Genomic DNA, 24,643 nt, shown 5'->3' with positions numbered 1-24,643 from the left:
TAGTTCCCCAGGTCTTCCTTTTTCCCCTTTTTAAAAATGGGGGTTATGTTTCCCCTTTTCCAGTCCCTGAGAACTTCCCTGGACTGTCACCACTTCTCAAATATGATGGAGTGTGGCTGAGCCACTTCATCCACCAGTTCCCTCAGGACCTGTGGATGCATCTATCAGGTCCCATGGACTTGTGCACCTTCAGGTTCCTTAGATGGTCTCAAGCCTGATCTTCTCGTACAGCGGGTGGTTCTTCATTCTCCCAGTCCCTGCCTTTGCCTTCTGCGACTTGGGAGGTGTGGCAGGAGCACTTTCCAGTGAAGACTGAGGCAAAAAAGTCATTGAGTACCTCAGCCTTCTCCATGTCCCGGGTAACCAGGTCTCCTGTTTCCCTCCGGAGAGGGCCCACATTTTCCCTAGTCTTCCTTTTACCACCAATGTACCTATAGAAGCTTTTCTTGTTGCCCTTGAAGTCCCCGGCCAGATTTAATTCTGTCGGGGCTTTGGCTTTCCTAACCCGATCCCTGGCTGCTCGGACAATTTCTCTGTATTCCTCCCTGGCTACCTGTCCTTGCTTCCACCCTCTGTAAGCTTCCTTTTCGTGTTTGAGTTTGTCCAGGAGCTCCAGGCACATCGACGCGTGCCGCTGTCGCACGGCACAAACTGTGGTTGGCACAAGGTGCCGCCCATTTTGAGGCGCTCTCAAGGAAAGCACTAACCGGTCTTCCAGAATCCACGCCGCCACCTGCGGCAAGCCACGGGTCCCCCTACGGAGAAGTAGACGCCACGGCCTTTGGAGAGCAGAGGGCTGCTGCCCTTCGGGGGCCGCGCTCCTCAACCGGGGGCACGCTCTCTCCCCAAACCCCCTGGGAGGTGGCAGAGAAACCAGCACCACGCACGGCTCTGGCTGCGGGTGAGCGAGGCCGATGCGAGGTGTCCGTCAGCCATCACCCGGAGGGTCAGCGGCCCCTCAGCAGGAGCCCTGTTCGCCCCTCACCCCGGGCGGGCCTGCGGCCCGGCAGATCGCCCTCACCGGGCCGGCCCCGGCACAGCCCCCGGTGCGCGGCGTTGCGCCTCGCCGCCAGCCCTCGGCCTCGCAGGGGGGCGGCGGGAGGCGGTGCCCATCGGCGGGGCGGGCTGAGGCGGGGTCCGCCCGGGGGAAGCCACAGAGCCGGGCAGGAGCAGCCGCGGGAGGGAGCGGGCGGCCGGTGCCGGGGCAGCGCCATGGCCGAGCGATACGACGTGGTCGTGGTCGGGGGCGGCATCTCAGGTGAGTCCGGCGGCCCGGGCCGGGGGGGTCCTGTCAGCCCCTGAGGCGGCGGCCCGGGCCGGGGGGGTCCTGTCAGCCCCTGAGGCGCCGAGCTCGGGCGGGGCGGCGGCACCCGGGGCGCAGCTTGCTTGGGCCCCGTCGCCCACCGGGGGCCCCCGTACAGCCGCTGGCCCGCCCGGCCGCGGGGGGGAGGCGGCGGTACCGGTCTGGCGGACGGAGCATCGCGGCGGTGGCGGCGGCGGGGGAGAAGCTGCGCTGGTGGTCGCCTCCTCCTCGGCCTGAGCGGGTCTCTCTCCTCCGGGAAGCCCGAGGTGCGAGCGCATCCCGACCGGCTCGGTAAAGCTGGCTGAGTAGAGTCCCCATAATTCAGGCTGAATGCCGCATGGTGCGGGCAGTATTTTATTATTTTTTAATTTCATTATTTATTATTATTATTATATTTTTCTGAGTCTTCCACTGTCCAGCCCCAGCATCCTCTGAACCTGCGTAACTCTTACTGGAGCCCCTGGAAGTTTTGGGCAGATGAGGCTATACGCACTCTGCATCCTCTGCGCCGAGTCCAGGGGTGTACGCAGAAGCCCTCGGTCACACACAGCTAGTTTAAATCTTGGGGTGCCTTCTGTTTAGAGCAGGTAGAAGCATAAAGGAAAAATGCCTGAAGTCTGCTGATAGTAAATTTCTAGTTCCTCATTCAGCACAGCTATGGATTTGAGAGCATGAGCAGTCTGGCAGAAATGGGCAGCAGGCCTGGAAGCCCTTCTTGCACTGAATGGCAATCTGCTGGTTTTAACCTAATCCTGGCTGGAAGACCTCTGTGCCGGCCCAGAGTGAATCTCTCTCTAGTGCATTTTGTTCTGAGATACACATGCCAAATAAATTGTGTATGTGCAGGAGATTTATTTTTTTTTTTCCTGTGCCTTTGACTTATCAAACAGTTGCTTTTTGGCCTGTTAGTGTCGGGAGGTATGCAGTGTGATAGCTCCTGTGCTGTATGTTAATCTCCTCAGTGCGTAATGAGTATGCATACGTCCACAGATCCAAGTAGTATCTCTTGCCAAACTGCAAACAAATTACTCGGGATGTGTTACAAACCATGATTTTAATAATCCTTTTTTAACATGGCTTTTAATTTCCCCTATTTATTTATATATAATTCTAGATATCTGTTTAACCATTGTATTAAGATGTGCAGCGTGCAATTTGAATGATATCCAAAATCCAGTGAACAAAATCATTGGCATTGTTTCCTAAGGATGATTTTCTGATAACAAACTGCTTTATAATTATAGAATGTTTCAAGTATGTTTATGTGATTAGCAAAAATTAACCATTGTTTTTCTATAAAGCACAGTTGATTCTGAACGCAGTGTTATGGCTAATTTTTAACTTACACCGTGGTTCACAGTGAAAGCTGATTACAGAAAATTAACCAGTGGTAACTACCTGTTCATGCCTTCTAAACTAAAACATTTCCAGTGGCCTGTTTTTATACAGCAGTAGTGCTACAGGTTCCCTCTGTTGAATGAGTTGGAGTGAGAGTTAGTGTAACAGCTTTTAATATACCCTTGTTTTTCATGGTTGCCATGGAAATATTTTCATGGCAGGCCTGCACAGCCCACATATCTTTTTCTGAAAGAGCAGTCAGAACAGAGAAGCAGTGCTATGCCATGTTAAATTGTGTACATCGCTCTTTGCTACCTGCAGACAGCAGCAAGTGGCGGGGGGGTGTAAGGAACCAGTTTTCTCCTTGCTTCCTTTTACACCAAATCTTCACTAAAGCACTCTGGTTTCGTGCTGTAGCAACTTTTCTCCTGTCTTCACACAGAGGCTGGAAAAATACATGTGCACAAAAATTACTAATGACTAAGCACCTCTTTTCAGCCACTTTCCTTCATCTACTGTGTACCACTCCTGCTTCAGCTCTGTCTTCTGCCCACACACTTCTCTGTAAATCATTGACCTTGCAGCCAGGTGATGAAACTATGGTTTTGTATCTCCTTGCTCTGATTGAAAACTCCTACTGATGTGCCAAACTGCTGCAGAGATCTCTTCTCCTGTCTACTGAAGAATGAAGTATATGATTTTTAAAATGAGTCACTCCTTGGAGAGCAGGTTTGTTATTCCTCCAGATTTGATGTGCATTCCTTCAGAAAGTCACTGTATTTGAGCCGCCTGAGGCACAGCTGACTGAGACTCTACTGTTACTGCCTTTAGGTGAGGAAGGCATCAGTCGGTGCACAGCTGTAGAACAGCAGAAAGCTCTTGTAACCTTCACGTGTGCTTGAGTTAGCTGCTACAGCTGTAAGCAAAGCAGGTAATCACAGAAGAAACAAAGAGTTGCTGTGCCCATGTGAGGATGTGAACAAACGTGTTACAGAGATGCCACTCAGCTATCTCCTCTCTATTTATTTATTTAGGTTAATGCAAGCTGTCCATTTCCAGTGCTCTGACTCTTTTGGGCAGCAGTTCTGCCCATCTTTTTATTCACATTTAATTAGCAGGGTCTAAAATTTAAAGAGTAAAAAACCTGATAATGGAATAGCAGTGCAGAGGCCTTCAGAACCCTGACAGTCACTGTTCTTCTCTGAAGGGCTGATGTTTTATCTGAAGATACCACTTTCTTTGCTGAATCATTTTCAGTGTCCTTTATTACACGTTTGTTGAAAAGCAAAGAATAAAACTAAAGAACTGGCTAATTTAAGTATTATGTAATGAAAATCTACTCAAAATTAGTCTTCATTAATTTCTTTCAAGTCTTAAAAAAAATGGTCTGTGGCTTCTCTGAAGATTTCAGATCATCTCAATACAGTTGATGACAGCGAAGACCTTTGAAGAGCAGGAGGATTTACTAAGGACTAGATTCTGGTTTATGGGTAAAACTTCTGCTGAAGTCCTTGAAATTTTTGTGAATGGTGTAGGTTAAAAAGGAATATTTTAAAAGAAAACTTCTCAACTTAAAAATGCATATATGAAAACGCTTAGCCACACACTGTATGTAGTGTGCCTGGTACTAAATAATATTTAGATCAGAAACATAAAAAGTCCTCACAGAGCTGGAACTTGTGTCGTCACAGGTTCTTCTGTTTGCTCAGAGCCATCTCTTTTTCTTTGAAGGGCTCCTCAAGCACAAGGATGGAAATGACTATGAGAAAACTATGAGGTTGTGTCATCAAACTTGCTTATCTTCTTAAGACACCGATGACAGAAGTTTTCTTAAAATCAAATCGTGGAATCTGTTCAGAGGTTTTGTTTAAAAACTTCCTCCACGTGTTTTCAGAAGTGCCTTCCTGTCTCTGCTTTTGCCATGCGGACCTCTTTCCATTTTTTTGTTTTCGAAAAAAGTTATCAGATTTTATCCTAATGTTATGCCAGTCCTACTTAAGACAATGCTTCTCTTAAATTTCTGGTGCACAGATTTTACAATCAAAGTGAGGTGAATTGATTTTTTTATTTTTTTTTTCTTCCCTGAAAGGTGGAGACTTTTCTTAATTGTGGTGAATGTTATTTGGAGTATGCTTAGTGTTTTCCTGTTCACAAGCAACCTGTCATGTTCCTGTAAGTGTAGAACCAAAATCTACTGTAAGATAAAATATTTCTGTTGAAATGTTAGGTTTTTAAAATATTTAGATACCTATTCTTGTGTTACTGAGATGCTACTGTGCTCTGTACTCTCCTTCTTAAGCCTTGCTTTGTATTTGCATGGTGATCTAATATGCTGTATAATTACAATAGCTCTCACTGCATCTGTGGGCCAATTTCAAATTACTCAAAAAAACCCAAACCCCAAATCCAAACACCCCAAAATCAGGTGTTTTGGGGGTTATTATCTGAAGGTGTTCAATCTGTTTTAAAATAGACTGAAGCAGAGAGCAAAATTGTTTTTCAAAACAAAACCGGGACATGTAGTAAGACAAGTATACATGAGATGCATAACCTCCACTAGTTACTTGTTTCTTTTTTGCTCTGTGGTAGTAACTTACAGTGTCATAATACTCCTCCTTTGAAAAGATAGTTTGCCAAATGAGACACTATTTTTGGAGAACATTACTAGTCTAGCAGTCCTATACTAGATGCCCATTTGAAGAGTAAAAAATCCCAGACCAAAACAAAACATAGGCATGGATGAAATAGCTGTACATGATGAAATGGAATGGATCCATCCATGGGAGGACTGTGATTCTCTCTGAGGGATACCACCCTTTCCAGGATGCCCTCAGGCAATGGGGATCCAGGACGTTTCCCTGTCATTTGACATGATGAAGCTCTTCGTTCATATTTTCAGTTGTCTGTCTCTGTATCTGCCATCAGGGGGTTCTTCCGTTTATATTCAGCTACTCTCATGGCTACTGCAAAGGAGTATGAGGCAGCTAGGTGGAGCCTGCCATTTGACTTCCAGATTTTTCACAAAAAAACCTTGGCAATACACAGTAAACAGGACAGAAAGCAGCTTTGTAATGTTGTGAAATAGTTTGGTAGCCTAGGCAGCAGGGACAGCAATTGTAATTCACTGAGTGATACCTCCTAATTGGTCTGAAAGTTGATTTGATAAGAAGCTTTCCAGTCCACCTGCAGGAGCCATCTCATCTCCCAAGGCTCAAAGCAATGGATCATTAAGGAAAGCTTTTCCGTTAGCTTATTTAACCATTATGAAAGGGTGGTATTAGGGAAAGTTATTTAAGTCTGTTCAGCAAGAGGTGAAAACCACCCTGGAAGGGGCAAAAAAGGGGAGTTAGGATGGCAAAACTTTGGGCAAGGGACTCCTGGGTAGCTATTATGGAAATAACTGGTGAAGAACCCAAGTTTGTGTGTAGGAGTTGATGTCGGGGTTACAAACTGCAAAGTCCACAGGATTTTCTTATATGTACTGCTGAATTGTGTATTTTTTTTACAAACAAGGTTAGACACAGGAGAGGCTGAACATTCTTCACAAGAAAGTTGAGTGCATTGTTTACTTGGATAAGCACCTGCAGTGGTGCTTTGAGTTTGTTAGATTTGTCAGAGTCTAGTCTAGCACTTGGCTAGAACCTTATCACACTGCAGGTGGTGGTAGGTATTCATCTGCATTAGTGTATTGGTTTGGATCAAGTGTGTACCTTGAGCAAACCTCCTGACTGACCCTACTTACTGCTGTATGGTGTACACCACAGAGCAGGCTCAGAGCATATGCACTGGATTCCTTTTTGCAGGAGATCAAATAGGAAGACATGGTCTAGGAGCTCACCTTTTGAGCTCCAACCCCTAATGGGATGTTCAGCCTGTAGGACCACACAAGAGCTAGTCTGAAATAAAGCCCCTTTCATGCATATAGTATGGATACTGGGTATTCAGGATATGACTGTTTTACTCTGCAGATCTTATGCTGTTCTGCACTATTTGCTAACATAGACACTGCAAACTTGCTGTCTTGGGATACTTTTCGTTTTGCAGATCAAAGGTAGTAACATGGAAAGAGCAAGTATTTCAATTTGTGCTCTTTTTCCATGAAGACACAGTCAAAAGTAATTTACTTGGTCATCCTGACCACAGATGTGCACCTGCATCCTCTGTCTCTACCCTCTGTCTTCTCCTTACCTACCTTTTTTCTTTCTTTAATTTTCTTGTAGCATCAAGAGGTTGCCAAAAGATCATATTCTGTGTACTCATGAATTTTGATTTGCTCGTTTTACTCCTTGGCACCATCAAGGACAGGAGTAGTTTTAAAGACACATAATTCAGCATGCTTACACCCCTGTAGTGAGTGACCATACTTGTCAGTCTCCAGCAAACAGCAAGATGTCAGTTGCCACAGTGATAAGAGTCTGGGTCAAACGCTGGTGCCTGCAGTCCCGGAGGCTATGAGGAGCAGCCCACTGCTCTGCCTCCACCCTGGGAGCGTTCAGGCTGTCTAACGTGATCTCAGGAGTACGCGAGGACTTAAGGACAACTGCTGAGTGGAGGTTGTCATATCAAAAGGTGGAGAACTGTGGCAAAAAGCTAAGTAAGCATGCGTGTATTGGCTAAGTAGGCAGCCTGAGCAGTGCAGGCTTACATAGCCCTGATAGTCCCAGAGGTAAACTTTGAGCACTGCTTGTAGTATCATAAACCAGCAGAGAGTTTGTTATATATTTACATATTTTACACAGCAGCTAATGACAATGAATTAGGTCTTATGCATAATTTAGTCAATTGAGAAGGCTTTTCTTCTTCAGAGGTTACTATTCTGTATGTAAACAATCTGGGTAATTTTGGCACATTGCCCACTGGTGCAGTTTCTTTCTCTATAGCACAACTGACAACTGTAGTTAAGTAGTTCTGTTATTTAAAGATAAAAAGCCATATTGTCTCACTGCCGCTTCCCAGAACAGGGGTTGCTTGCCTTTGTGTTTTGTCTTGGTTCTGTAGAAGCTACTTCACAGAGTGCACTGATACAATGGTGAAGTTCAGTATGGTTATAAAAGTTTGCTGAGCAATGCCATAGTGGATTGAGGACTTTCCTTTGTTTTTCCTTTACAGAGGATGTGTCTCGATGCATTTACAAAGCTCTCAGTTATGTTTCTGAAATCAGTCATCATTCATAGAATTACAGAATCATAGAGTCATAGAATGGTTTGGGTTGGAAGGGATCTTTAAAGGTCATATAGTGCCAACCCCCCCTGCAATGAACAGGGACATCTTCAACTAGACTGGGTTGCTCAGAGCCCCATCCTATCTGACCTTGAACCTTTCCAGGGATGGCGCATCTACCACCTCTCTGGGCAACCTGTTCCAGTGCCTCACCACCCTCATTGTAAAATATTTCTTCCTTGTATCTAGTCTAAATCTAGCCTCTTTTAGTTTAAAACTGTTATCCCTTGTCCTGTCGCTACAGGCCCTGCTAAAAAGTTTGTCCCTGTCTTTCATATAAGCCCCCTTTAAGTACTGAAAGGCTGCAATAAGGTCTCCCTGGAGTATTCTCTCCTCCAGGCTGGCTTTTTTTTATAGGAGAGGAGTTCCATCCCTCTGACTGTTTTTGTGGCCCTCCTCTGGACCTGCTCCAATAGGTCCATGTCTTTCCTGTGCTGAGGACTCCAGAGCTTCAGCTGGGCTTGAGTTTCTTGAGGAAATTCCATTCATCTCATTGCCATTTCAATAATTTAATTTTTATATAGCCATTTTTTAACTTAACATGTTTTTCCTTCTGGGCTGGTAACCTATTTCATCCTTGTAAACTTATGGCAGATATTAAGGTTCTTGCTGCCTTGTGAAATGGTTTGTCAAAATGTGATCGTTTGTCTAATTGACTAGCTTTATTTCCTTACGGACTGATTTGTGTCTAAGGTTTATAATTTTTTAATGTTGTATGATAATTGTTTAAAGTTGTTTTTTTGGGTTTTTTTTTTCTGATTTCAGTGGTCAATGAGAGTGCACTGCAGCACATTGGTATTTAAACCATGAATGTCTAGCAGTCTTTTAAATAGCCCACCCATGCACTTGTATTTTGCACAACTTTTTCTGTCCTGTCAATTTTCTGTTCAAACAGCTTGCTTAAAAATAATGTCTGTGTGAGTCCCTTAGAAACTGTATTTGCTCCACAAACCATTGTTATGACCAGTATTTGGGGCTGGAGTGCTGTAAGGGAACAGAAAGAGGAATGGGCATCAATATCTCAGTTGTGGAGACCCTGAGTTCTGGGTAAGTTAGCAAAAAAAGAGATGCTGGAAAGTGCCTGTCAAGCCACAGAGGAGTTGCATTGACTTAGTCAAGAAACAGTGATAATATTTATGGGAAGAACGGGCTTCCAAGGAGAAAGAGAGTGAAATATTTTCAGGGACAAAGCTGCCCAAGGGAACTCAACCCATCTTTTTCTTCTCTCCTATCTGTTTTTCTCTCCCCTGTCCTTCTTTGTGCTGCTCCCATTGCCAGACCGATGTTCCCACCTCCCTAGCAAGTATGTGGGGCTGCTGTCCCCACACCACCCACAGCCCCACGGGACTCAGCTGCCATGGACTTAGTGTAAGGAGGGATGGGCTCTTGATACCATCAGGAGCAGTAGCAGTCATGGATGAAGAGCAGGGAGCTGCTCAAGGAAATGATTGGCATCAGGATTTTTGTAGGGGGCCTGTGTTTTTTTGTGTAGAAGAAGGCAGTGCAGGGGACAGGATAGGGGAACACAAAGTGCAGACCATCCCTGGAAGAAAGGGTAGTTCAGTCTAGAAAGTTTGAGACCTTGTGAGCTACTTCTGGTAACTGGTGTATATGGCAAAATACATCATAGATGTGCTAATTTTTAACACTGGCTTAACGCTGAAGAGTGGCTGTGGTTCATTAGAGCCTCTGGCATCTTGCAGTTACAAGCATTAGGTTATGGTGGTGACCACTGGCACTTCATGTTTCAGGTGGTTAAAGAGTTCCATGAAGTTTTAATTAATTTGAAAGCTGTTCATCTTACAAATATTACTTTGTACTATTCAACTTCATCACATTTTTCAGTTTCCACCATATAACTCAGCTGGGAGTGAGTGGGGTAGGGAGTAAAGATGCCTTTGTAGCCTCCTGCCTCCCAGCCAGCTGGTCTTTATCTTGATGGTATAATTTGTATATAAAACATTGAATGCAGTCTGTTTAGTTGACTGCATATGGCAACAGCGGATCAAACAGCTGGTTCATACTAAGCGTTGTGATGACCTGGATAGCTTGCATCTAAACTTGCATTCTGTTTGCTTGAGTGATAGATCTGTGTTTGAATGCACTAAATACTGGAGCAAGACACCTGTTTTGTTCCAATATGAGTTGATTTTTTTAATGAGGCTAGCTTGGTGTCCTGGTTTCAGCTGGGATAGCGTTAATTTTCTTTCTAGTAGCTGGTATAGTGTTATGTTTTGCATTTAGTATGAGAATAATGTTGATAACACACTGATGTTTTTAGTTGTTGCTAAGTAGTATTTATACTAAGTCAAGGATTTTTTCAGTTTCTCATGCCCAGCCAGCAAGGAAGCTGGAGGGACACAAGAAGTTGGGAGGGGACGCAGCCAGGGCAGTTGACCCAAACTGGCCAAAGAAATATTCCATACCATAAGACGTTATGCCCAGTATATAAACTGTGGGGAGTTGGCCAGGGGGGAGCAGATTGCTGCTCTGGGACTAACTGGGCATTATTTGGTGAGTGGTGAGCAATTGCATTGTGTATCACTTGTTTTGTATATTCCAATTCTGTTATTATTATAATTTATTATTATTATTATCTTCCTTTTATTATTATAATTTTATTATTATCATCATCATTTTATTATTATTATCATTATTATTATTTTCTTCCTTTCTGTCCTGTTAAACTTATTAAACTGTCTTTATCTCAATCCCTGAGTTTACTTTTTTTCCTTCTGTCCCCCATCCTACTTGGGGCGGGTGGTGGGAGGAGTGAGCGAGCGGCTGCATGGTGCTTAGTTGCTGGCTGGGATTAAACTATGACACTTGGCCAGAGGCTGAATCATTGAGTTATGCTAAATAGTGAGCACAAATGAAGAAAGGGAAGAGTGTAAATTCTTTTATTTTACACTTTAGATACTTCTCTTTTCCTCTATGCTTCCTTCACTTTTATCCCCCATGCACTATATCAGAATGATACAAATCTAATGGTAGCATTTTTTCTTTCATAACACTGATGTTTTTATGAGCTGTTTGGCTCAAACTTTCTCCTTCCTGCACTTAGAGATGGAGGGAAGACAGTCACTTTAAAGTCTTACCATTCTGTAGTTCCCTTTTGGACTTCTCTGGATGATGTGTATGTACTCAGTCTTTGGTATCTCAGCCAGGGAATCGTTCAGCATGAGCTGGCCATCAAGAAATGGTCTTTTTGGGATATCAAAGAGCTGGCTGCAATGTGAAGTGATTATACAGGATGCTGGAAAGTGGAGGGGTTCATCTTCATTTTTCAGTTGTTCAGATAGATAGAATGTTCACAAATCCTTTTAAGCTTTACAACCTAGTAGTATCTAGCCAGAATGTTCACAAATCCTTGTAAGCTTTACACCCTAGTAGTATCTACCCTGTGTGTGCATGTGTGTGTACACTTACCAACTTGTATACGTGTGCTATGATGATGATAGGAGTTTCCAGAGAGTCACTGGGGCATGGCTTGGTGGATATTTGAAAGTGACACCAAGACATGCTCAATATAAATCCATAATTCTTAGGTGCAACGGGGTGAAAATAGTTAGCGGAAGATCAAGGAAAACATGAAACGAAATGGATAGCCATAGAATGAGGGCATGGGGGCTTTGCTGGGGGTTTTGCTAGCTGCCATGAGAAGTGACCTTCTCTAGATGGATGCGTGTGAGTCATCAGATATTGAGAAATCTGGGAAATTACATGTTACTCTTTATTGTCAAGATAGCCTCTGTTTATTTTTTAAGTTCACATCTTTTATTTGATCATGTATTTTGAGCATTTACTTTTCCTAGGGGACTAAAAAAAAGTGAATTCTTTGCTTGAGAACATGCAAGAGTTGGCAAAACAGGTAAGCATTTCTCTTCTGAGGCAACTGTTGCATAATTTTGCAAAATTTGCTAGATGTAACTTAGTCTTTTTTTCCCCTCATTGCTGTGTATGGAAGGCAAAACTTTTCTGCAGAGTAAATCTGGCTGGCATTTTATTTGCTTGTATATCTCTTCATAATAGTAATGCCTAAAAGGATGCTTTTAGTAAACTACCCATATATGTCTCAGCCAGTTCATTGTGCTCAGCTTTGTTTGTTCCAATGCTATGGTATGTTTGTTGTAGTGCTATCTTGTCTTTCAGTTCTGTCTCCTTTATTTCTTCGCTCTGTCTGTTGTGTTTTGAGGCAGCCTAGGTTGTAAACTAGCAGAAAGGGATGACCTAAGCCAAAGGAGATCTGGGATTGAGAGTGTGAGATAATACTGCAGTACAGATAATAATAATAATAATAATAATGATGATGCAATTAACTTTAACTCTTTGTTATATCCTGGGGCCATAACAAGGACATGCAGAATGTGTTTGGGACTCTTTTTTACCTGACTGGAGCCTAGAAACAGATTTCTGATTCTTCCTTTTGAAGTGTGAGGTGGGCATTGAATGGGTGTACCACTCCATGTGTAAGAGATGACAATGAAATGAACAGACTACTGAGTAAATGATTGATACTACAAATACTCATCCTCTGAAATGCTGGAGTGTCCAGTTTTGTCAATCTAAATTTTCATTGGAAACTTCAAATGTAAAAATGCAATGGAAACTAAAGGGAAGCCCTGGGCAAGGGCAGAACATCTGTGGCTTCAGCGCTTGAGCCTGGGCACCACCACACTGAAGACACTGGGTTTCCATCCAAATGTGACAAGCTGTCTTCATGCTGTGTTTGGCAGGGCTTGAGCTTAAGGCACCACCAGTTTGCTTATCTCATTCGTAACTGGACAGGCTCTGTATCACTTAACCAGGTGCAATGCCTGGGACAAATGTAGACTGAATGTTTTTAATGTTGTTTTTAAGAACTCTGCTTAATAAATACTGCTTCCAGCGCCATGGATGAGTCGTCTAGGAGCACTGCCAGGGAGAAGAGGTCACAGAAAGTTGGGACTAGAGTTTATGCTCATGTAAAGTCTCATTAACTTGTAGGGACGCTCGTACTGACCTCAGTGACGAGGTTACAGAACCAGTGCTCAGACAGAAAAACTCATTGCCTCGGCTAGACAATGAAATGCTAACAGAAATAAATTATATTTGCTCGTAGAGTGCAGTATTCTAGGCAGACATGTTATGTTCTTTGTACAAATATTTTAAGTAAATGTAAATTTTAAGCAGATAGGCAGGTTGATAATGTCTTTTTCTGCTCCTTGGGGTTTCAGAAACTGTAATTTTATTATTTTATTATTTTTTAAGTTCTCTAATGTTGTAGGTGAGTGATATTCATTTTAATGGCATTCATTGCCGCACAGTGATACAGCTTAGGAAGAGAGAGTGTATCTTCCCCCATGGTCAAAATGCTTGCATCAAAAAAGAGTTGCTTTGATACTTTCACTGTACTGTTCAGCACATGAAGGTAAGGCATTGAGAATAACAAAGCGACAATTTACAGAGACACAGCTCTACCATGTTTTTAGGTTCTGAACTATAATTTTTGTATCTTTCTTCCATGAGACTGAGTCAGGTATCTAAAGTACTTTTGTAAAGGTGGCCCAAATTAGAGAAGTTAAAAATGTTATCTTCACCATGAAAGCATGTGGATGTAGGTGAGGGACTAAGTTTATAAAAGGTATTGTCAAGTTACAGTATCTTGTTCTCCTTGTAGCCCTTTGCTTTTCAGAAGTATTGTCACCTAGACAACTCTTGGAGCAATCTGGATGCTGTGTACCTTGTCTTGCAGAGGACTAAGAGAGCAATGAAGCAGGAAATCTGACTGTTTATGCTCACCAATTTTGATAGCAGTGTGTCAGCCTGATGTGAACTGAGTTTCAGGCAGTGTGATCTTAGCTGTCTCTGTTGTAGTGCTCCCATTACATTCTGAGCATGTCCCTTGAATTTATAAAGGGGTAGTATTCTTCACGAGAGCAAAATCCCTTGACCTTTCTATAATGTGAGGAAAGTTACAAAAAATGCCTGTATCACCCTAACTCACCCAGACCTGGGGCCAATGTTGGTTTTGGATTTTGTTGTTGTTTTGTTTTTTATTTTGCTTACAATACTTATCTATAATGCCTTACAGGCATTATTGTCTCAAGCCATTATTTCAATTAAAACATTTTAGCTGGCTAATGATGAGTGACAGAGGTAAAGGTGACCGGCGCCAGGTTCAATCTCTTAGTGGCAGAGCAGTAATCGAATTGTGTTCATTAGAGCAGTCAACACAAACAAAACCAATGCTATTAAATTGCAGTTTCTAACACAGTAATGCAATAAAGAAACTGTGGAAGGCTGGAAGGAGAAAACCCACTGGTGCAAAATGGCTGCTTAGCTGCAGATAAGAACATGCCTTTTCTCTGGTTCTGCCCTCCATCTCTTCAGTATCGCAGTAGCATGCGAACTGTATTACGCTAATGGCACTGAAATAACAGGATGTTTTTGTGACATATCTTAAAAGGAGGTCAGAGAACTCTGAGTATAAACAAGGAGGGGTTTTATTTGAAGTTTAGAGTAATTAGGTCTAAGCAACAGCAAACGGGATTCTTCCATTAACTGATCTAATTTTTAGATGCTAGGAACGTACCCAGAGGGTATTCCTGGTCAAAGGAGTGTTTTTCTGCTTCCTCAACAATTTACCTCAACTGCTTGGGGCATATTCCTCTTTATTTCTTCCTATTGCCCTAGATCGAGCACTGCAACTGTGTTGACCACTAACAAAGGAGTTCTCCTCAAAAGTTCTTCTGCAGTGTTAAGACAGATGGATTTTCTTTCACTGGGTACAGTGCAGCAGTTTTGGCCAAACTCATTTATTTGCTGTATGCGTTTTCTACATATTTCTCAGCATCAGAGATGGTAGGCAAGGGTTACTGTATGAAGACTTCTAATAGTGAGGAAAGTTGTGTTTCCTGTGTGATCTCACAGCAATACCAGCTTCTATAACTTTTCATAGATTTTGATGGACTTGCTGTTTTTTCTTAAACATTACGGCTACTTCAGGTTTCGTGATTTTTGTGAGACTCATCACTTTCATTAAGCAAAAAAATTAAATTCCTGGCCCCTCTGGTCAAAATGAGACTTAGACTCAAGATCAAGAAGAAGAATACAAATACTGAGATTCATAAATAACAGCTTCAAGATGTTAAATGTCCATGGACAAAGGTGGTCTGACTAATATTTCTGAATACTTACGTTAAGAAATATTTGAGTTCATTTACCTTACTGACCCTGAACTCAACTCTTATTTGTTTATCTAGAATCAATTATGTTGTGTTTCCTTTTCTTGCTATCAGTCTTGTGAAACTTTTTTACATCCCACAATTTCTCAACACCAGGGCAGAGGACTGTGTTTGTTGTGCAGGCTAAGTATTATGCCATTTCCAAGGTGCATTTTGTGACAGATCCTCATGCTGAGCCTCATGCTGTGCTTGTTTACTGCCCTGGACCCCATCGAGGTGCTCAGGCTCAGACTCCAGTGCTGCACGCTGCTCTGCCCACTGGCTCTGCGTAAAGGAGCATGTGTTACCTGACATCTCTGCAGACAGCGATTTAGATGTGGCTGAACAGGTTGAGAGCAAGGAAAAAAATCCCCAAGAAACACATCAGTTTGGGCTTTATTTACAAGGTATGTTACGGCAGCCACTTCTCATGCAGGCAGGCTTGAGCTTTCAGCTGGCTGCCTGGAGGATGACTTGCAGTGCAGCTGCTGCATCTGCAAATATGCTGGGAAAACCAGGTGTTAGCCCCTGCTCAAACACATGATGTCAAGGGGGACGCTCTCAGCAGTTAACCGAGCCAGTGTAGAGCTTGTTCCGCATGTATATCCAAGTTGTGAAGGCACAACAAAGGTAGAAATCAGCTCCTTGCCTCTTTTTAACTGTTGGGTGTTTCTAATCTATGTGTACAGCCCATGTTTGTACGCAGAGCCCAAGTGTCTGGCATGTGTTACAAATGTTAAAACTCCCTTGGGCAGTACTTTGTAAACATATCTTTGGTGTCTAAATAAATAAATAAAGAGGAGGAAGGAGAAATATCAGCAAATCTCATGATTCTGAGGAATTCCAGGTGTGAGACATGCAAGTTCTGCAGTAAGACCTGCAAATGAGTACAGCACAAGTATGATGGCAGCCTTTCTTCCTGCTCAGCTTACAATTTTAGTTGGAGAGAGACATTGTTAAGGTTATAAAGTAAACAATTTTTTTACAGCCATCTTTGAAGCTATTAAATGAATGCCAGTGGCTTAGAGGCTTTCTTTGCTCCCTACATGAATTAAAATTCAGAATTTTTAGATTATTTTTATAATTACTTATATAAGAGAAGAGATTATTTATTTTTGCTCTTAGAAGAGAGATAATAAATGTGGGGGAACATGGTAAAGTAGTGAATAATAGAGAAAGTACATCAAGAACTGCAGGAATGCCTTCAGAAATAAACTTTATTTACAGCTTTATAATCCACCCCCCTCCAAATTACCCGCCCTGTCCCTCGTACACTGCAAGGGAATTGGGTGTAGCGTGAGTGAGAACTATAATCTTGCTGATAGGCTTGCTGTTGTGTATTGGTTGTCTAACCATCCAGAGAATGACAGAAGTACCCTATGGAAAAAAAAAAACCAACAAACCCCAAACCTAAATGGAAGAAGACACAAGTATTATTTAGAGACGTATCAAAGGTCCAACTTCCAATCATGTCCTTTCTGGTGAAATTTTTGTGGAAATGCTAAGGTTAAAAAGATATTTCAGTAAATTTGCTGATTCCAAGCAGAATCAGACTGGTGTTACAAAATTTCAAACAGTTTTTTAAAAATTTACTTTAAAATGGTTTTTAGATAGCCAGATGTGTTTGATTGTAAGGCTTCATTGTAGTGCATAATACATGGGGGTCAGATGAAAAATGTGACTCTTGTCACATTTGTCAATCCAAATGCGAGTTTGGATTCTGCCCTAGCACAGAAATTTAAGATTTTCTCTTAAAAACAAACAAACAAACAAAAAAACTCCACCTGAATTAGTTGTTCTCTTAATTAAAAGAAAGCTGTTAATGTTAGGAAGTGAGATTATACTAAAGCTGTTTAATCAAATGGTGCAATTTAAGATGTTTAGTAGGTACAGAGATATCAAACAGGAAAGAAATAAGTTGGACCTGACGATGAAATAATTATTGTCATGATTACATTTGAGTAAGATCCGTCTGAATGCAGAGTGCTGTATGACGGAGAAACAATTTTGATGGCTTGAACTTGCATTATAAAATTCTGGGGGTGGCAATCTCTCACCAGTATCTCTGAGTGGCTGCGGTTGGGTACTGGGTTGCTACGGTAACGGATGAAGGCTTGCCCAGTTAAACATCCTCTAAGCACAATGGTATTTTCAGTCTGGGGCTTCAAATGAGACCGATCATCTTTGCTTCTTTGTTGTTTGCATTAATTGCCTGCCTATCAATTCTCTGAGCAGAACTGCAGGTGGGGCTGCTTAACTGTATGTGTTCTGCCATATAGATACGGCTGTCTGTTGTCCCTTGAAGAAAGCTGACCTGCAATGGAAACTGAACCCAGTTACTGTCCTCTGCAAAGTGGTGGCAAAAGTGGCTGAGCCCTTATGTTGCAATTCAGATATGATGCTGTTGAAATGCTTCTGGGGAGGAGGGGAAAGTAACACTGGGTGACAAAACATTGTGAATGAAATGGGAGTAATAATATCATCAGTCACATTTTTGGATGAGCTTTACGTTTGAATGTGGCTGTTTGCCTCACTTGTGAGGAGTGGGGGCAATATTAAAGATTTGCCTTTTGTTAGTGATGTGCAAGAGAGTGAGAGGTAAGCCAGAGGCTTACCTTGAAACTTGTGAAGGGTTAAACTTCTCAAGAGGAGATCTTGCATCATGTATGATAGGTTTTTCCAGGCTTTGCTTCAAATGCTTTGTGCGTGCTCTGTTTGCAGCAATTGGAGTATTAAGGACGGAGAGGCCACTCTGACTCTTGCCCAGAAGAGTGGTTTGTAGGAGTTTCCTGCAGCAATTTTTAGTTTCTGAAAAGCAAACCTCAACCTCGTGCCCCAATATTCATGTGCTAGTATTCATTTCCATTTTAATATGTTTTTGTTGCTGTTCCTGGCCCCTTGTCTGTCCTTGTATCACTTTGGTTGGGAGCTGTCCTTCCACAGCACCCAGTCTTTTTGCTGTTACATTAACAGTCCAAGAGCCCATTTGGGGTCTTGGGTCCAGCTCCAGGTAACAGGTGGGGGGGTGATGTAGCAGTACCATGATTCCAAATGTGTGAGATACCAAAAATAGCAACGTTCCCAACTGTCAATATTGCACTGTAGTGCGGTATCTGTGACAGCAGTCTTGCCTTACCCTGTACTGTGTGTGCTATGAGACCCAGTCTTCGCTGTGCCATCTGACCCTCCTGTGGCACCTGCCCCAAAATAAACAGTAGGGAGTAAATAGTAGGTAGGTGCAATAGGGTGGATGAAAGGTGCATAAGGAAACAAGGAGGTGGTATCTGAGCTGACCACCACAAATCGGCTGCAGTTCAATTGAGTCTAGAGAGCTATCCTTCCACAAGCTTCTCTGTCTGTTCAGCTCTTGGGAATAAACTGCCTTTGTTCCCAGCTGTACTGAAATGTTTATTCATTAGATTTTAATAAAGAAAGTCAAAAGTCATAAACCTTAATAAGTGTTGGTAACTGAATATTATTAATTGATTAGTCAATACCTGTTGGCATGATAAGCCAACAGAAACCTGCAGTGACAACAGCCTTCAGATTATGTATTCGTTCTTTAAATTATTAACTACTATTGATCCTCTCCCAACTGTCTTTTTTGAGGAGCAACATTTATTTTTTTTTCTTTAACTGGTAAGCTATATTTATTTAGGAGTTTTGTTGCCTATTTTTCCTTCAGGAGCCAATCTCTTTTTACAAGTTGTTTGAAGGAGTGGTCCAGGTTTGCATACCATCACTGTTTTCTGTATTTTGTTCTTCCTTGGTATCTTCAAATATTTGTGAGTGTAGTCAAGGACGCTGATCCAGCCAGCTGTTTTTTTCAATATAATTTCCTCAATAAGGAACTATGGAAAGACCTTTATCAGTGTCATTACTGGTTTTCTCACTAACATGTGAAAATCCAAGATAAATAGGCCCATGAAGCTAGATATAAAAGCAGGACAGTACAATCTTTTAATGGAAATGTCTGCTGCTTTTCTTCAGAAAATGTCAAATGCTTCAGATAGATAGGTCTACACCATCCTGTCTTTTTTTACAGATGGGGAAACAAAGAGCTTAAAGTGGTTTAACCAGCACAGTGCAGCAGATTCACTGCAGTGCTAGGAACAGGACCTGGTTCTCCTACTCCCAAGCCACTAGTTGATGACCAGGATGTCCTGTAGCACCTTTAGTAGCTCTCATTAATATTCTTTCTCTATCCAGGGCTGCTATACTTTCTTCATTATCATTTCATTCAGTCCTGCCATGCTAGCTTTGGCCATCTGTTTTTCCTGCCAGTGCTTTTGCCATTTCTTCCATGGCTGCCTTATGCTTGGAACAATCTGTTTCGATGATGACTCCTCAAAAACTACATGTACTAGAACACAGAGAGGAAATTGATTGCCTTCTGATGGTGACAATGCAGAGAGCCAGAAAAGGTAGCTAAATTATGATGTATGAGTGTGGCTTCTAGCTTGGCCTGTGCTGAACTGTATTCAACACATCCTATCGGTTCAAGAGGATGATGTAACCCTCTAGAATATAATTCTTGTCATCCCACTAGAAATTCACTCACATGTGGCCAAAGTAAGAACCTCAGCTTATACAAAGCTCAGTTTGTGTGCTGAAGTAAAAGGCAGAGATGGTCTTGAGAAGTTGAGAGGTTGCAGGCTGTATTCCCTCCATGTTGTGCACCCTTTCTAGTTCCCTTCGTTCCCATAGCGGCTTGGCACACTTGCTGCAGGGTGTGACACTAATATTTTCCTCTGCAATTATGAGGATTTATGGCATCAGAGCTAAAATGAGATGTTCTCTTCTGTATTCCCATTGTTCCATCCCTTGGTGTCTCTGCTTCAGGAATTACAAGATTGAAATAAAAGTTTGTGAAGAGAATGGATGAGTGTCCTGGTTTCAGCTGGGATAGAGTTAATTTTCTTCCTAGTAGCTGGTACAGTGTTGTGTTTTGCATTTAGTATGAGAATAATGTTGATAACACGCTGATGTTTTAGTTGTTACTAAGCAGAGCGTATCCCAAGTCAAGGGTTTTTCAGCTTCTCATGCCCAGCCAGCAAGGAGGGACACAAGAAGGGAGCACAGCCAGGACAGCTGACCCGAACTAGCCAAAGGGATATTCCATACCATATGACATCATGCCCAGTATATAAACTGGGGGGAGTTGGGCAGGGGGGTGGTTTGCTGCTCGAGGACTGACTGGGCATTGGTCAGCAAGTGGTGAGCAATTGCATTGTGTATCACTTGTCTTTCTTGGGTTTTATTTCTCTTTTTTTTTTGTTATCTCCCTTTTCATTATTATTATTATTATATTTTATTTCAGTTATTAAACTGTTCTTATCTCAACCCATGAGTTTTACTTTTTTTCCCAATTCTCCTCCCCCTCCAACCAGGTAGGGGGAGGAGTGAGTGAGTGGCTGCGTGGTGCTTAGTTGCCTGCAGCAGTTAAACCATGACAGTGAGAAAAGAAACGATGTTTTTGGATAGACTTACTCATATTTTTTCTTCTTTTTGCCGCACACAAGCGCACATTCTGTCTCTTCTGAGTCAGACCCTGTGTTCTTCAGAAGAAGAAACCTGTGACCTGACTGTGTGGGAACTTTGCTAATGTACTTCAGAATATTCCAAGCTGGAAAGCAGACACGTACAACAAGCTTCAGGAAAACTTTTACAATTTAGGACAGTTGTAATAAAAATTCACCTCTTCCTTTTTTTGTTGGGGTTATAAAAGATGGCGTGCTGATGTTAGAAAACAAAAGGCTGTCCTTCCCAATTTCTCTGCCTCGCTGACTGACTGTCATTAGAAGTGCTGCCTTATGCATCAGAAGAGCTGAGCATGTGGTGCAAAAGGTGCTCAGCACATGTAAAATTTGACTACAAACTGTTCTAATATGTGGCTTCAGTGTCATTTCATGATTATTGTTTTTCTTTTTAATTCCACCTTGCCCCCCTGGCAAAGTGTTTGAATGAAAAATTCAGGATTTGGACAGATAGCTAGGAGTGTTTACATATCAAGTCACAAAAGCCATGGGGTCCGTATACAGAAGTATTCTTGTAACTGTTTTTATCTTTTAGGTCTTTCAGCTGCCAAACTGCTGACTGAGTCAGGCTTGAATGTGGTGTTGCTGGAAGCCAATGACAGGGTTGGTGGAAGAACTTTCACTGTAAGGGTAATTATCTCCAAACCCATTTATACTACATATACATACATATAGTATATACTATAGTATATGCATATGTATAATTATACACAAGTATGGTGTATGTATATATATATGAATAGTATACATATACTACATGAATAGCGTACATAAATGTATTTATTTATCTTTCCTGCTAGAGGACCTACTTAAGGGAAAATTTCTAGAGCACTAACAGGTGGGAAATTTCCAGATATTGTACCAGGAAGAGTAGGGATAGACTGCCATAATGGTGGGGACAGAATATTTCCATGTGATCTGCAGGCTCTGGAGTCATCAGTCCTTTCCTCTGGGAAGGAGAACATGATTAGCTAAGTTTCAGAATAATTTCCTGGGGAGAGACACTGGAGAAATATCTATGAAAAAATACCCATAAGGCCAACAATGCCGTGAAGATCCTTGAGCTGAATCCTAACAAGCCCCGTGAGGAGTGATGGAGACTAAAGTAATGGTGGAGGTGGCTAGGAACTAGAACCGGCATGTCTCCCATCACTCCTCTACCTTCTGCTCTACCTTGACCTGGGAGACCCCCTCCCACTCTGCTCATTAGAAAATCTTACCTGTGATACTTCCTAGTACAGTCTGTGTTGAACTAGTCATTGGCAAGATGCCTGACTGAGCAAGAACCGCACAGATATCTCTGACTCTGTCCTCTCTTTGCCTGTCAGGCTCTTTCCTCTGGTGTTTAAGGCTGTAATGTAACAACAGGCCAGCTAAGCTGGTTATGAACTCATTAGCTAAATATCTTGGTATAACGTATCTTGGTAATCGCCACGCCAGAACCCTACCAAAGAACTGAAGTTTTCCATGGGGAGAGGAATCTTGGCCAAAATGTTCTCTGAGTGTTTCATTTAAAGAATTCCTCTGGATTGCTCTTTTAACTTGTGTGCTATTTACAAAAGGCTTATCTTTTTTCAATCCTTTTTTTTTTCCTTTTGTGTGTTGTGTGTGATAAACTAGAATAAGCAAGTTAAATATGTGGACCTTGGAGGAGCTTACGTGGGGCCAACACAAAATCGTCTCCTGCGGTTATCTAAAGAGTTAGGAATAGAGACGTATAAAGTGAATGAAGTTGAGCACCTGATACACCATGTCAAGGTAAGATGCTCTCAAGCATGCTGCTCTAAACAGACAAGTTGTAGTGATCTCCTTTATCATTGTTTTCCATCCATGCTACAGTGGAGTATACCTGTTTAACTACCTGAGTTTCTCGGAGAAAAATAAGTATGTTAGTAATGAAGAATTCATACAAATTACTGTATGCATGCACATCTACATGTGTACACTGTAGATGCATCCTGTTAACTGATGCCTTGATTCAGGTCTGACCTCTTAGTTAAAAGCTCTCAAAAGGCTTCATTGTTTATGAACAGTGCAACTGTTGACTCTTCTGTACAGGTTAGCTCTCATATATACTGCCTAAGGTGTCTGAAAGCCCCTTTCAGAAGTCCTAGAAGTACCTTCAATCAGGCTGAAAATTTCTCAGGATGGGCTTCCTAAACCAGTGACAATTATTATCCTCACTGAAACAAATGTGAGAGGTTAAGTCTGGTTTTGCTGATGGGGAAACTAACATGCAGAGTAGTAAAGGCATTGTAATAGTAATTGCAAATGGCCCTGGGAATCAAATGTTCTTGTGGAGACAGATCTAAATGATCTGTTCACAATCTGAAACAGGACAGCTATGGCAAAGCTGTTAAAAAGCCCACATATTCTCAGTATTAGTACTATGCTTTCTCCAAAAGAGCATCCTTTCTCCTTTCCTGATACAGAGCAGTGTTGCACTCCCACAGAAGGGAAACTTTCTGTGTTAGTCCTGAGGAAATTAATGTTGAGTTTCATTATATGCGTATGAAAAGCCATTGTGCAATGACTAGCAAAACATTCGTCAGATAGTAGTTGATGTTTGATCAAAGGTTAAAGAAAACATGGACAGATTTAAGAACAGGAACAGAGAAAAGGTGTTCTGTCATGTTTCCAATATTTTTTCCACTCAGTTGTTATTAAAAAGAAGTATGTTCTCAAAGTGATTTGCTATGGTGATTGTCCACAATTACATCTGCTGTGGTAGAACTGATGGCTACATCCACACTGTTCTGTTTCGTGTGCCTCTGGCATCATCCTCAAAGCTAAATTTTCTGCTTGTTTACACTATTTAGCCTTCAGAGTCTCCTCGATAGCAATAGGAGGTCATGCCATGAAGGGAAACCTTAATGGTAGAAGACAATTGACCTTAATGGTAGAAGACAATTGACATGGCCAGTCAGGATGACCAGCTCTCAGGACAACCTTGCTGTCCTAGCACAGGGGCATTCCGAAATGCTGCCAGAAGTCACTGAAGCCAAAACTGAAGCAGATGTGGTCCTGATTTATTGTCAGCAGCCAGTCAAGCATGGCTGCTTGTTTGGTAAGCCAGACCCCATTTTCTTTTAGGATGTCTAGGAACCAGCTTGTGGGGGGATATGACTATGCTGGTTGAAACAGCCTTTTTTTTTTTTTTTTTTTTTTTTTTTCCAACAGGGTTTTAGAGTGAGGAGAACAGAGAATGGCACAAAAGTAGAAGTTTGGGCTCTTGACAAGGGCAGTCTGTCTTCCCCTTGACCACAAGTGTTCTATTGCATGAGTTGCCAGAGGTTGCACATAGCCTTTTATTGTTGTCTCTGGGTACCTTTTAGCCCAGGATGGTGAGTGCTGGTGTGAGTCAAGGCTCTCAGCTTTACTCTCCACCAGCACTGATAGGACTTGCTGACATTCAGTGATGTATCCCAGGCTGGCAGAGAGCGGCATGCCTTGGCTTTGTCTGTAAGTTGGTCATAGAAAGGGCCTTGAATTGGACACTAAGGCATTAGGACACAATTCCAGGGAATCTATACAGTAGCATGACTCGTATCCGCAAGTCCAGAGGTGGGGGAAGCCACTCTGCCTCTGGAGGCATTCAAGCCATCCAAGCCTGCAGATACGGGGCGCTTGCTACTTTGGTTAATGCCTGCATCTGTGCAAACAGATCCTGGGGAAGCTGTGAGGAAGGCTGAGGGCCTGGGCTTGCTCCAGCACTCATGTGCCTGTGCTAAGACCTGCTGAGAGATGCTCATAGATGACAGGTTATGCCCTTGTATATGCCAGAGGGATGAATCATCCATGGCAATATGATGCAGGCAAGTGGCTCTCTCTGAGTGCTGGCAGGCATGTGTGAGATTGGCACTATGCCTTACGCAGAGCCATTGAAAAAGCTGCCCTGGAAGGGACCCTTGGAGGTTCCTACTCCACCGTGGCCTTGGAGCAGTGTCTGCCTCATAGTTAGGTCTGTTGCTTGGGGCCATTCCCAGTCAAGTGTTGAAAGTCTCTGAGGGGAAAGAGATCCCACCTGCTGGCTGAGGTGC

The 24,643-nt window shown here is 42.5% G+C and overlaps 1 protein-coding gene across 1 annotated transcript in view; it reads left to right on the top strand.

The window, feature by feature from the left end:
- Positions 1–1,172: 1,172 nt before the first annotated feature.
- LOC142033995 (amine oxidase [flavin-containing] B-like) overlaps positions 1,173–24,643 on the top strand; it is a 55,207-nt gene continuing 31,736 nt past the window's right edge. The window contains exons 1-3 of the mRNA XM_075034692.1: positions 1,173–1,258; positions 21,139–21,233; positions 22,224–22,361. Coding sequence (XP_074890793.1) covers positions 1,213–1,258; positions 21,139–21,233; positions 22,224–22,361 — 279 coding nt within the window. The 5' untranslated portion in view covers positions 1,173–1,212. The remainder of the gene's footprint in view (positions 1,259–21,138; positions 21,234–22,223; positions 22,362–24,643) is intronic.

This window comes from Buteo buteo, chromosome 8 (assembly GCF_964188355.1).
Source record: "Buteo buteo chromosome 8, bButBut1.hap1.1, whole genome shotgun sequence".
Lineage (NCBI taxonomy): Eukaryota > Metazoa > Chordata > Aves > Accipitriformes > Accipitridae > Buteo > Buteo buteo.
The sequence above is the reverse complement of the archived record's forward strand: the minus strand, read 5'-3'. Positions and strand labels throughout refer to the sequence as shown.